The sequence below is a fragment of the Lynx rufus genome, unplaced genomic scaffold (genome assembly GCF_022079265.1).
Source record: "Lynx rufus isolate CCGP_SWC_20201006 ecotype Redwood Valley unplaced genomic scaffold, mLynRuf1.p SCAF_5, whole genome shotgun sequence".
In the NCBI taxonomy this organism is placed as follows: Eukaryota; Metazoa; Chordata; class Mammalia; order Carnivora; family Felidae; genus Lynx; species Lynx rufus.
In genome coordinates, this window is record NW_025814867.1 from 147,398,168 (window position 1) to 147,411,980 (window position 13,813).

General features: G+C 41.0%; 1 protein-coding gene across 2 annotated transcripts in view; it reads right to left on the reverse strand.

The window, feature by feature from the left end:
* GART (phosphoribosylglycinamide formyltransferase, phosphoribosylglycinamide synthetase, phosphoribosylaminoimidazole synthetase) overlaps positions 1-13,813 on the reverse strand; it is a 28,030-nt gene that overhangs the window by 860 nt on the left and 13,357 nt on the right. For both annotated transcript variants that reach the window (XM_047099297.1, XM_047099298.1), the window contains exons 11-21: positions 11,639-11,870; positions 9,613-9,707; positions 8,760-8,869; positions 8,199-8,397; positions 6,029-6,280; positions 5,627-5,779; positions 4,559-4,765; positions 3,373-3,510; positions 1,552-1,682; positions 1,142-1,283; positions 30-145 (exon numbers count right to left, since the gene is read on the reverse strand). In XM_047099297.1, the coding sequence (XP_046955253.1) occupies positions 30-145; positions 1,142-1,283; positions 1,552-1,682; positions 3,373-3,510; positions 4,559-4,765; positions 5,627-5,779; positions 6,029-6,280; positions 8,199-8,397; positions 8,760-8,869; positions 9,613-9,707; positions 11,639-11,870 (1,775 nt within the window). The remainder of the gene's footprint in view (positions 1-29; positions 146-1,141; positions 1,284-1,551; positions 1,683-3,372; positions 3,511-4,558; positions 4,766-5,626; positions 5,780-6,028; positions 6,281-8,198; positions 8,398-8,759; positions 8,870-9,612; positions 9,708-11,638; positions 11,871-13,813) is intronic.

The following is a 13,813-nucleotide window of genomic DNA, read 5'->3' on the forward strand; positions in this document are numbered from 1 at the left end:
GATGTTTTGGTAGAAGGAGACATACTCACAGCTACAAAGTGCACAGTACACCCAGTGACTGTGACCCCGGCTTCTAGGACTTGCTCATGTGCATTTGAACCCTTAAAAGACGGGAGCAAGGATGGATGGATGTTGAGCATTTTCCCTGGAAATTAATGAAACCACAGTGGTCAGAACTTAAAGATCCTATGTATATTACCAAAGGAATACATGTTTTCCTGTCTAGAATGAGAGGTCAGCAGGAATAGGATTTCTCTGGGATGGGTGTTTCTTTGTGAAAGATAGAAATGAAGGAAAGGGAAATCTAGCTTCTCATCCAAGAGGTCCCGGGGGCAGCAAGTTCTTGCCTCTTGCACAACTGAAGATCCACCCAGGGACTCTGAATAGGTGCCTGCAGTGACTGAAAGTCGGATGGGATGGGTCAACTCTGGATCGTAGAGCTCGAGGAAGAGTCGGGGCTCGTCGCTGACACACAGGAGATTCCTGCACAGCATCTGAGTGCTTGACTTCTAACCACGAAGTGGCACGTCCGCCAGCCAGATGCTAGGTTAGTTCTGTGAGCATTATGTCACCAGAGGCACTGCCAATTTTGTATTCTATCTAACCACATTCACTTAAGAAAACAAACTCTTTGGAGAGAGAATACATTTATTGCCCAAATGTAGGCACAAAAAAGGACACTTGGACGTAGTCAAAATGTTAGTGGAAAAGGCAATGACATAAAGTGTGTTTTCCAGAAACAATGCCTTCCCTGCCACGTCTGGCAGTGGTCTACACTCCCTAAGAATGGACTCTTCATTTTGGGATATAGGGAATCGCTTTCCTTTGCTTCTCAGCAAGTAAAAATGTCTCTTCTGAATATTTATTTAGAAGATGAAATATTAGTAATGTGAGTAACCTAAGCTGTATTAGAAAAAGTGATGATAGTTACAACAGGCCAAAGAAAACTGATAAAAAGAGCAGGAAAATAAAAAGTCATTGGGTCATTCGTTCTTTGAGCAGAGGCAAAGGAAATTAAATTATGACCTGTGTTAAAACGGCCCAGTAAATATTTCACAATTGGGATTGTTTGGGAAGCTAACCACCCTGTAGTTTGTTTTCATTTGATTTCTCAATGTGGTGTCAAATAGTTTTTGCTTACCATTCCATTTTCTGACAAAGGGGCCAGATAAAATTCTCATGAATCCTGCAAGACAGACTATGTCTGTGGAGAACTCTTCAAGGACTTGGTCAATTGCAGTGTCAAATTCTACACGACTTTTATATAATTTATGATTGATTACCTGTAATAGAAAAAGAGAAGCAAAATCTTTTTAAATGAATTACCAAAAATAATTTAAAACTCAACCTTTACGTGGACCATACTTCAGTTCTTTCTGATGAAGACGTGCCTGATGTAAAGAATTAAGGAATGGGGAGGACGGTGTTGAAAGGCACACACTGTGATCCAGAAAGCCAAAGAACAAGCTGTCCTACAGACGGAAGTCTTGTGGGGGCGGGTTATGAGTTGAAATACAGTCTACAGGAAAGATACTTTTCAAAGTAACTCACTCTGGTGGGAATTCCGGCTCTTTCTGCTTTATCTAAGCCAGCCACTGCAGCTTTGTTGGAGATAACAACAACGATGTGTGCACAGCTACTTGGCTCCCTAGTATTGTCTATGAGGGCTTGGAGGTTTGATCCTGAAAAAGAGAGAAAAACACAAGTAAGCTGACATTTCTTAAAAGAGGTTATGTACCGTTCTGAATAATCAATGGTCAAGATTTCCAAATGTCTCAGAAAAGACTGGCAAAATACATGAGGTTTTTAAATTCCCTTTTGGGATAATGGATCAATAATAGCTTATGGAAGCACAGGCACTCTTAGTTTTAGGATATGTAATTGCTCCTGCAAAATAACACCTTATGATCTAGCATAGTAATAAAAGTAGTATAACATTTTAAAAACTGATGAGGAATAAGCTGCTTAATTAAGCAAGAAAAAAGTCCTCTTTTTTTTTTTAAGATTTTATTTTTTTTAAATGTTTATTTTTGGGGCGCCTGGGTGGCTCAGTTGGTTGAGCGTCCAACTTCGGCTCAGGTCATGATCTCGCAGTCTGTGAGTTCGAGCCCCGCGGGCTCTGTGCTGAGAGCTCGGAGCCTGGAGCCTGCTTCGGATTCTGTGTCTCCCTCCCTCTCTGCCCCTCCCCCGCTCAGGCTCTGTATCTCTCTCTCTGTGAAAAATAAAACAAACATTAAAAAATAAAAAAAAAAAAAGTTTATTTTTGAGAGGGAGAATGCACGAGTGAGCGAGGGGCAGAGAGAGGAGACAAAGAATCCGGAGCAGGTTCGGCGCTGCCAGTGCAGAGCCTAACACAGGGCTCGAACTCAGGAACTGTGAGATCATGACCTGAGCCAAAGCTGGACGCTTAACCAACTGAGCCACTTAGGCGCCCCAAAGATCTTACTTTTTTAAGTAATCTCTAGATCCAGTGTGGGGCTCGAATTTATAACCCAGAGATCAAGAGCTGCATGCTCTACCGACGGAGCCAGCCAGGCACCCGGAAAAATCAAGCCTCTTAAGAAGAAACCACTATGGCCTTTACAACAGTTTCTTTGCGTTACCATCAACTTGGGCCTAAAGTATACTGAAACCTTAAAATGGACTTGGAAAGCAATTACATTTCCGGGAACGTATCCTAAAGAAATAATCAGATATGCACTTAAAAATGCATATTTATAAAAATGTTCATAGCAATGCTGCTTATTACAGTGGGAAAAATAAACATGCTATATATCCATCTGAGAGAATACAGTGCTCTTATTACTTCACCCCTCTGTCTACAACAAACATAAATTTCACCTTATTACTATTAAATTAAAAAAATTAAAAAAAAAAAAAACCCTCAGCAGTTTGCTGGAGGGGTTGTGGGTGGGGAGATGGGCTAAATGAGCAAGGGGCATTAAGGAAGACACTTGTTGGGGTGAGCACTGGGCATTATACACATGAGACAGATCACTGGAATCTACTCCTGAAATCATTACTGTACTATGTGCTAACTTGGATGTAAATTAGAAAATAAATAATAAAAATCATAAAAAACAAGCAAACAAACAAATCTCAGCTGTTGTAACTTCAACTACAGAGCTACGGTACAAAAGAAGTTGGATTTTCTATCTTTTCCAGTTCCTTTTTCTTCAGTCATCTTCGTGATACCCTCTACTCTTCCTTTAGGTGTCTCATATGCCTGAGAAAAGTGTAAAGACTGAGGATACAGAAAAATAATAGCCCTTAATGACTCTCTGCCCCATTCTACTGAGAGTGTCCTCACGATCTGAAGGAGGTTTTTTTTTGGGGGGGCGGGCAGGAGGAAGGAAGGAGGGCACATCTCACCTGTTCCAGATATTAAGACAGCCACTCTTGCCTTTTTTGGTTGGACAGAGAAATGATTTTTCAGAGTGCCATTCTCCAATACTGATCCATTTGCTTGCATGGTTTCAATCAGATGCTTGACTTTCACACGAGGAGAACCTTCATTTCAAACACACCCAGTAAATAAGAATAGAACAACAGTGAATTAACAGTAATGGAAAGAAAAGTATTTTATGAAAACTGAAAATACTTTATTCTGAAAATAAGATATGCATGGACTAAAATGAAGAATAGGCTTGTATTAGTTAAAGTTACTCACTCATAAAAACTTCCTGCAAGAGAACATGTATTAATTACCTACTTCCAACTAAAAGCTATGGCGTGTCACTGTCTCCTGACCTCAGGGTAGGCATGTAACCCAAGCAAGGCCATTCAAAGATTTGATACAGGATGTTGAGGAAGAGAGGGCCTCTTTCCTAATGCAATGTGAGCTCAAGGATGTGGGCTCAAGAGATCTTTCCGGCATTTGGAGAACTGGCCTGAAAAGGAACCTACACAATAAAGGGATGAAAGGCAGATACGACATCATCAGCAAGTACTGGCGTCTGTCAGCTCATCTGAGTGGCTTTTCTGCCACTCTGTCAATTTCTAGTACGTCTGACAGAGTCCTGTGTATACACGGCACTTGTCAGGGCGCCCGCTTCACTGGCGAGCTGAGCTGAGTCACAAAGCACAGCCTGAGACAAGGTCTCGCATGTGGGCACAGGACTTTGGAGATGACCCCAGGAAACCAGAGTGAAGATCTGGGAAGAGTGATCTGGAAAGCCATCGTAAGAGTGTGTTACTAAACTGGTCGCCACTGGGGGCAACTGGGGCTTTACTTCCCCTGGGACCTCAAAGGCACCGTGAAGACTCTGCCTCAGAACTGCTCCCTTCTTCTGTCCCTCAGGTGGGGATTTCTTCACTCCACTGGTTAAGGGTTGTCTTCTGGGCTACAGTTGTGCATATGTGACCACCACACAAGGTGTCAGCACCCTAGGGCAGGAGGGAAGAGGTGTGTGGTGTTACTAGCTTCTGCTGTCCTGTCGCAGCTGTGTGAACACGGGTGCCGTACAAGGGCTGTAATAAAACGTGGGCAGGAGCTCGAGGCAGGGCAGTGGCATTTCAGGTTACATACCTGAGAGCAACTAAAGAAGGAGCGATTTACCTTCAGGACACGCAACCACCTTGCCAATCACCCAGGCTTCTTCGCTGTGCTGCTTGATATCCCTCAGAATCTGCTCTGTCCTATCCTTCGACACCACGAGGACGGCCCCAACCCCGCAGTTAAATGTTCTGGCCATCTCTTCCTCAGAGAGGTGTCCTTCTTGCTGTAACCACGAGAAGATCCTGGGGATCCTCCAGGTCTGGGCATCTGAAAACAGGCAAGATATGTTTCATGAACCTACTATCTCACACAACGTATAACGTATGCATATATACAAAGCTGTGAATTTTTGGGGGGATCCATCTGTACCTGAGATATCCACAGCATTTTTGCTGACGCACTTGGCCAATATTCACAATTAAGTGAATATTGGTTTTGTGCTGCATTAACTATGTTTTTAGGAATCCCCTAATGGATTAATTGTATTCCAGTAAATACAGTAAATTCCAGTAAAGGTTTGTGAACGTTTAGTTGGGTCTTAGCAATGACCAAAATGCACCCTAAGTATGATGCAAAACTAGGCGGCTTATGTTACAGATTTAGAGGAATGTGTACACTATTTAAAAGAAGTTATAAAGAAAAAGAAGCTATATAAAAAGTTAAAATCAAACCCCTGTCCTGCTGTATTTACTTTAAAATTTAGACTTAGGTCTGCTATAATACAACAAAAATCTCTAATAAAAGTTTATTTTTATTCTTTTCTTTTGAGAGAGGGAGAGAGGGATATATATATAGAGAGAGAGGGAGACAGCACATGTTTGTCCATGAGCAGGTGAGGGACGGAGAGAGAGACAGAATCCCAAGCAGGCTCCACACTGTCAGCTCAGAGCCTAATGTAGGGCTCGATCCACCCCCCCTCCCCACCCCCCCGTAGCATTTCATCTACATAAGTCAATTACATGCAAGGATTTTATGCCTTATAAACATGGTTAATAAAGCAAAAAGAGGTAGAAAGGTCAGCCCTATTTTTTCTGAGAAACCCTAACAATTAAGAATTTAATTTTCTTCCATAATGTAGTTTTCCTCCAAATGGTTTTCTGAACAAAAAGTTCCTTGTACCAATCTTACCTAAATCCACTCCAAATTTCTCAGGAAGGACTCTGGGGATGTTTTCTAGCAATCCTCCACCAGTAATATGGGCAAAGGCCTTGACATGTCCTGAACGTAGGACAGGTAATAGCGAATGGCTGTAGATTCTCGTTGGAGTCAGAAGTAAGTCCCCTGTGTATTGGAGAGAGAAGACAAAAACTTAGCCTATGAATATAAAACCAAATCATATATAAAAAACAATTCTGAAATACAGAATGATTTGACCCTGCACAGACACACCAGGTTTTACAATGAGGTCCCAACAGTAAACTCACAGGACAAGGTAATTTATTCCATTCTAATTTACTAAGGAAAGACTAACCCATTAAGTGGTTGCTCAGACATTTCCAAATGGGAGAGTTGAAACCTGAGTGCTTTTACCTAAGGTCTGGTCACCACAGCCATCAGGTGCTGGAGAGGAGTACTGGAGGGAAGATTTTGCTACAATTTTCCTCACAAGGCTAAATCCATTGCTGTGAAGACCAGATGAAGCTATTCCAATAACAACATCCCCTTCGGTGATTCTTTCCAGGTGAGGGAGTTTCTGATCCCGCTCCATGGCACCGACGGCAAAACCGGCCAGGTCATACTCTCCAGGAGGATACATGTCAGGCATTTCTGCAGTTTCACCTCCTGGAGGAAGATACACCAAGAACAAAGAAATCACATAGTATTTATAAACCTGCCTAGGAAGTAGTGACACCAGCTTTTTTTTTTTTTTTTTTTTTTACTTGAGAGAGCGAGAGTGTGCACAAACATGAGAGCCAGGGAGAGGGGCAGAGGGAGAGACAGAGAGAGGGAGGAGGGGAGAGAGGGAGGGGGAGAGAGAGGGAGGGGGAGAGAGAGGGAGGGAGAGTATCCCAAGCAGGCTCCAGGCTCAGCACTCGGCATATAGCCTGATGCAGGGCTCGATCTTATGACCCTAGGATCATGACCTGAGTCGAAATCAAGAGCTGGACTCAAACGACTAAGCCACCCAGGTGCCCCTCTTTTAAGTTTATTTAAGTAATCTCTACGCCCAACATGGGGCCTGAACTCATGACCCGAAATCAAGAGTCATGTGCTTTTATAAGTGAGCCAGCCAGGTGCCCCCTGCTCTTAATATGAACAATTAAACATGTGGCTATATTTCACAAATGTTCAAAAAAAAGTATGTATTCTATTAGCTGCCTAACAGAATTTTCAACCAAGTACAATTTGAAGGCAAACCGCTAAATTCCCATGAGGGAGAAGTGTAGCTTCCCAACAGCATGACATTCAAAGGATGAATGCTTGGTTGAATATGTCATTCCTATGGCAAGTTTAGAAATGCTTTCACCTGTATTCGATCTTTATAATCATTCTACATTCCAGATGACAGTATAAGCTTAGAGAAGTGACGTACTCAGGCCTAAATCCAAATGCCCTGGCCTAGAAAGTACAGTTCACTTTTGTGATCATATATAAAGACAGGGTCTAGGCAGGCAGACTCCAAGTTATAAATGGTTCTTTTTTTTTTCTTTTTTATGCATTTTTTTTAACGTTTATTTATTTACTTGGAGAGTGCATACTTGAGCAAGAGTGGGGGAAGGAGGGAAGGAGAGGGAGAAGGAGAAGGGGGTGGACAGAGAGAGAGAGACAGAGAGAGAGAGAGAGAGACAGAATGAATGAATCCCAAGCAGACTCCATGATGTTAGCACAGAGCTCAGTGCAGGGCTCCATCCCATGAACCGTGAGATAATGACCTGGGCCGAAATCAACAATCAGATGCTTAACCTACTGAGCCACCAGGTGCCCCTAAACTGTTCTAAGCAATGGTTGAAGGGGTGCCTGGGTGGCTCAGTTGGTTAAGCATCCGACTTCGGCTCAGGTAATGATCTCACTGCTTGTGAGTTCGAGCCCTGCGTCCAGCTCTGTGCTGACAGCTCAGATCCTGGAGCCTGCTGCAGATTCTCTGTCTCCCTCTCTCTCTGTTCCTCCCCTGCTCCCTCTCTCAAATATAAAATTAAAAAAAAAAAAACAAAAACAACACTAAAAGACGGTTGAAAAGGCAATTTTGGCTTTTGGGACATATTTTCCACAGAAATGGTAATATGAAGAAGGTAGTTTCACCACTCGGACTACACATTCATTTTGCTTCAAATTCTCATATATATTTAAGTAGTATTTCTGTGTTAGGTACATTTTATTCCTAGTGTCACTTCAGTCAGGAAACATTAAGATTTAGAATGCCAGGAATCATCTCCTTCTGCTGCAGGCCAGTAAGCAGGAAACTGCTAACCCTGTCTGTCCATGAGGCCATTGAGAAAGATGGGGGTGGAGATGCTAAAGATCAGGGAGAAAGGCAAGGCCTGGCTCACAATCTAGGAGTAGGAGTCTGGGGGACAAACCTTTGAGGAGAAGCTTGAGGGCACCAGGATCTAAGTTTTCTTCTGGTAATGTTATATATATTTTATTTGCTTCATTTTGTAATCTACAGTTTTTCTTATCTGTATTGGTACCAATCACATTTATACACGGGGTAAAATACAGTAAGAAAAAGGACAGGAGATTAATGGATGGTCGGTCATACCAAGGAGAGCACATCCAGCTTTCCCACAGGCTCTGGCAATTCCAGCAACAACAGCTTCAGTTGTATCGAGGTCAAGTTTTCCACAGGAAAAGTAATCAAGGAAGAAGAGGGGCTCTGCACCTTGGGCCAGAATATCATTTACACACATTGCAACCAAATCTTGGCCAATGGTATCATGTCTATTACACTGCTGGGCAATCTAAAGAAGCACAATAGAAATGTCCACATAAGTGAATAAGCTCCAAATAATATCTTGTCAGTTTATCAGTGGAGGCTAATAAATATGGCTGCTCCGAGCACCCAAAGACAAAATACTAAATTCTGATGAGCTACTTGATCCAAAAGTATCCCATTTAATCCCCTCAAATAAGCTTTCCATCCAGATAGAGCCTCAACAACATTGTGCTCTCAGAAATATATAGATGTTTTAGCCATATTTTATGGTTATTTGGTATAGTTCTCTCTAGTGCATATCAAGAGAGGAAAAATATGTATTTGATTTATAGTAAATTCTCTCTTAACTTTCCCAAAAGGCCTTTAACCACATAGGTGTCTGATTACCTTCAGTTTAGTCCCCACACCATCTGTTCCACAGGCCAGAAGAGGATCTTTGAAACCAGCTGCTTTCAAATCAAAAAGACCAGCAAAACCTCCAAGATCAACATCACAGCCTAATGGGGAAAAAAATTAAATACTTGCTGCATTTCAACAGATTACACATGGATGTACAAACAACTTCTTCATAAGCATGGCTAAGAGCTGCTTTTCCTGAGAATGGGGGAGAGCACCACATGCTCAAAGAATTGATCAAGAAAGTAATTAAATATTAAAGGAGCAGACATATCTAAGTTTAACATCACGGATAAGAAATGCTTTTCTTTCTTTTAAATGTTTATTTATTTTGGGGCACCTGGGTGGCTCAGTTGGTTAAGTGTCAGACTTCGGCTCAGGTCATGGTCTCACAGATCATGAGTTCGAGTCCTGCATCAGGTTCTCTATTGGTGCAGAGCCCGCAATGGATCCTCTGTCCCCCCCTCTCTGCCCCTCCCCTGCTTGTGCACTCTTAAAAAACATAATAATAAAAATAAATAAAATATTTGAGAGAGAGTACAAGTGGGGGAGGGGCTGTCAGCACAGAGCCCAACTCAGGGGTCAATCTCAGGAACTATGAAATCATGACCTGAGCCAAAACCAAGAGTTGGATGCTTAACTAACTGAGACACCCAAGCGCCTCAAGAAATGCTTTTCTTAGTATTATAGACAAGAAAGCAGAAAACTGGGTATGGCTTACATAGGACAAGACTTACAGGAACCTGGCATTAATTTGGAACATTTTCCTCAGTAAATTACAGATCAATTCTCAGTGTTTCTCAAAGTTAATGAATGAACTAGCAAAGTATAGGCTCTGACTTACCTGGTCTGGAGGTAGCTTTTGCTAAAGGTTTAATTTTCTTGACCAGCATATTTCCAGCTGCAATGTCTACCCCAGATTCCTTGTAAGTCAGGCCCCTAAAGAATTAAACAAAACAAAGCACTTCACCTAAATGCCAGGGAAAGTTATTTTAATTTTAAAGTATTATTTAAAACAGAAGATATCCCTAGTGGTTTTTAGCTCTCCAAACATGGTAGGCCCCATCCGCAGATTTTAACGTTGTCTAGGGCAGGCCCTGGAAATCGAAATGTGTTTAAATAACTTCCTCAGTTGATTCAGTTGTATCATCACTATTGAGAACTACTTCTCTTATTTCTTCTACAAGTATTCCTCACAGGCAGCTACATATACTAATATTTTGCCACAACATCTCTGTTCAATTTTGGTATGGGAAGGAAAGGAATTCTAAAATGGAGAAAAGAAAGTGAAGATGAGGATTATATGCACTCTCCAAAGAAATCCCTGAATAATGAAACTGGACTCTTACTGCAATAGAGAATTGTGTAAGTTTCCTTTCAGCTGAAGACAGTAAGAAACCAGATAGAAACACACAAGAGAAAAGCAAAACCAGATAATGATACTCAATGCACCATTCCCTTCTAAATAAGGCCAACACATTGAACCAGTGCATCTAGAGATGAAGTTCATGAACAGCACTGGGAATTCAGTAGCTTTGCCTTACAAAAATGAGTACTTTGATCTACCAGAATGTAGTGATACATGAATAAGTATGTGAAATTTTGTTAGAAACCCGGTGTCAGGGTACAAACAGAGTTGATGGCTTTGGCCATTAACTCCAATGAAATTAGCAGTCCAGAGTCATGCTCAAATAGGAAAACAAGTTCTACTGGTTTAAAAAAACCTTTTCTCAGGTAGCAGCTGGCATTATGTCCTCTCATTTTCTTCATCTTTAATAAACTCAGACTAGTATTAAGACCACAGTCCCTTGAAATAGGTCATTTCAATGGAGAATCTAGTTATTTTAAAATGAAAAATAAAACTTTTAGCATGGTATTTTAATGTTCTTAATCCTAAAAAACTTCCAGTATTTAAACTTTAAACGTTTGTCTAGAAGTTAATAGTATTAAGTTTAATTAAGTTACTAAAAATTTCTCATTTTGTCCTAAAACCTGTTTATTTCTCACAGATGAACTCAACGAGTTGTAATTACAATATTTAATAAATTGAAACACCCACATTTGCAATTAATAGTTTATTGATCTTACAAAAAAAATAGCTGTATGTACCAACATATAAGGGGTCCAAAAACATATTTCAGTCATAAGTATAAACACAGTAAAAAGTGAGACCGCCAAAATTTACAGTATAATCAAATTAAATTGCAAAATTACATGGCCAATATTTTCATCTTGAATTCTTGGACAAAACCAGGAACTAAGATAAACATACAACAGTAATGTTTAAATATATGATAACTCAAGGAATAAAAACCTCTTATCCCCATTTTTATTTATGAGTACCTGACAAATGATTATATATATTTAAAATATACAAAAAAAAAAAAAAAATAGGGGCGCCTGGGTGGCGCAGTCGGTTAAGCGTCCGACTTCAGCCAGGTCACGATCTCGCGGTCCGTGAGTTCGAGCCCCGCGTCGGGCTCTGGGCTGATGGCTCGGAGCCTGGAGCCTGTTTCCGATTCTGTGTCTCCCTCTCTCTCTGCCCCTCCCCCGTTCATGCTCTGTCTCTCTCTGTCCCAAAAATAAATAAATGTTGAAAAAAAAAAAAATTTTAAAATATACAATGTGAAAAAGTCCTTAAACTTTTCAAACACAAAAAGGTACTACGAAGCTTTTTCCATTTCATCTGAATATTGTTTTAACTAGTTTTGACTCCAACTAAATGCAAATAAAAATCAGATCAGTCCCACAGAGAGAAATTATAGAATGACTTAGTACAGGGTTAACAGAAATTCCTACATAGCCATTTATACCAGTTCCAAAGTTGTGCTAGTTCTGAAGCTGTCTTATGACCTTGGTAGGAAATTTACCTGGGCTGTTGGAGGTAAGCTATGGCACGAGAGCCAATGTCCTTCCTGTAAATGGCTCCCTCAAATTTTATAGCAGCTAGTCCTTTCTTGGCTTCTTCAAGGGCTGAAATGAGATTTTCCTGGATGGCTGTTACCGAAAGGACTCTACCCCCACTAGTCACCACTTTGCCATCTTTCAGGGCAGTGCCTGCGTGGAACACCTCCAGTCCTAAAGCTTGAGCCTCAGGAAAGCCTGTAAGAGAGCATATTTACGTAATAACGGCAATCCATGCGTCTGAAGTAGTTTTTAGTTTTCATAAGGTTTTTAAATAAGATTTAAGAACAGCCCGTTCTGCTATTGGGTGACAGGTGTATTATCAGAAACCTGTGTTATCATAAGCCTCATGTGAGAACTTTTAATAGGGGAGGGAAAAAAGAAAAAAAAAGAACCCAAGTCCTGAAAAGCTTAGGACCTAAACAAAGAGGTGAACCTTAAACATAGTCAGGGTTAGGGGTGCTGACTTCCCTTGACAGTTCAAAATCCATGTATAACTTCTGACTCCTCAAAAACTCTACTAATAGTCTACTGTCCAACAGAAGCCTTACCAATAACATCAACAGTCGATTAATGTGTATTTTGTATGTTACGCATACTGTATAATACATTCTTATAATAAGGTAAGTTAGAGAAAAGAAAATGTTATCCAGAAAGTCATAAGGGAGAGAAAATGCATTTATGGTATATTGTGTTGTAAAAAAAAAAAAATCCACATGTAAGTAGACTCATGCAGTTCAAACCCATGTTCTTCAAGGGTGAGCTGTACAGTTATTTTCTCCTGATAGGACATTAAAAACTAAAACTTAAAAGATGGAAAAAGGAAAAACAACAACAACAAAAACCCTGTAAACATCAATGAATAAAATCTTCATTTGATTACATCTTTTACTTTTGGAATTTCTTTTTTATCATAGCCATCTAAGTTGCTTTCTTCTTTAAATAACCAAAGGAATAACTGTAATGCAAAACATATTCTTAATCTTTTCCCTAATACGACAACTGTAAAATTTTAAGACAAATTTAAATTTGGTTTCAGGCCCTGTCTAAAATCCCTAGCTTAATTTTCTTTTAAATTACTTTTAAACTCTCATATATAATTTTACACCTAATATATTATCTGACCATATTTTCTGTATTCTCAAGTGACCAACATGGGCAGCTTATACAAAGATAACCTCTTAATTAATAACAAAAAAGAACAAAAAAAACCCCACACACTCTTATATATTCAGTTTGTCCTTTTTGGTCATTACTTCTCTTAGCATTGCGGTTGGTAACTTGTTAGAAGTCTTCCCTAAATGTTATAACACTAGGGCATTCAGTTCCAAATACCTACTGGTGTTGGGAATACCTAATATTGCCGTGTCAGAAATGACTATTACACTTGTCACCTCAGTCTTGGGAGATTTCACCAATATAAGTGATCTTGAGTCTATCCCTTCTCTTTGTTCATTTTATTTTTTTTTAAAAATTTTTTTAACGTTTATTTATTTTTGAGACAGAGAGAGACAGAGCATGAACGGGGGAGGGGCAGAGAGAGAGGGAGACACAGAATCCGAAACAGGCTCCAGGCTCTGAGCCATCAGCACAGAGCCCGATGAGGGGCTCGAACTCACGGACCGCAAGATCGTGACCTGAGCCGAAGTCGGCCACCCAACCGACTGAGCCACTCAGGCGCCCCCTCTTTGTTCATTTTAAATTTTTTTTTTTTTTTCAACGTTTATTTATTTTTGGGACAGAGAGAGACAGAGCATGAACGGGGGAGGGGCAGAGAGAGAGGGAGACACAGAATCGGAAACAGGCTCCAGGCTCTGAGCCATCAGCCCAGAGCCCGACGCGGGGCTCGAACTCGCGGACCGCGAGATCGTGACCCGGCTGAAGTCGGACGCTTAACCGACTGCGCCACCCAGGCGCCCCCCCCTCTTTGTTCATTTTAAAAGGCAATCAATTCCTACCTGCTCAGCTGCCACGTGTGGGACTCACAGGGCAGTGGACTTGTCTGGGCAAGGCAGGAAATGGGGTGTTTGAACCAATGCACTATTGGGGTCCTGAGGGAGGCCAAACTACAGCCTGCCAGGGATCATGGAGGTCTGCCTTGGGGCTTATGGCACTAGAACTTACGTGGCATTTTAAGACAC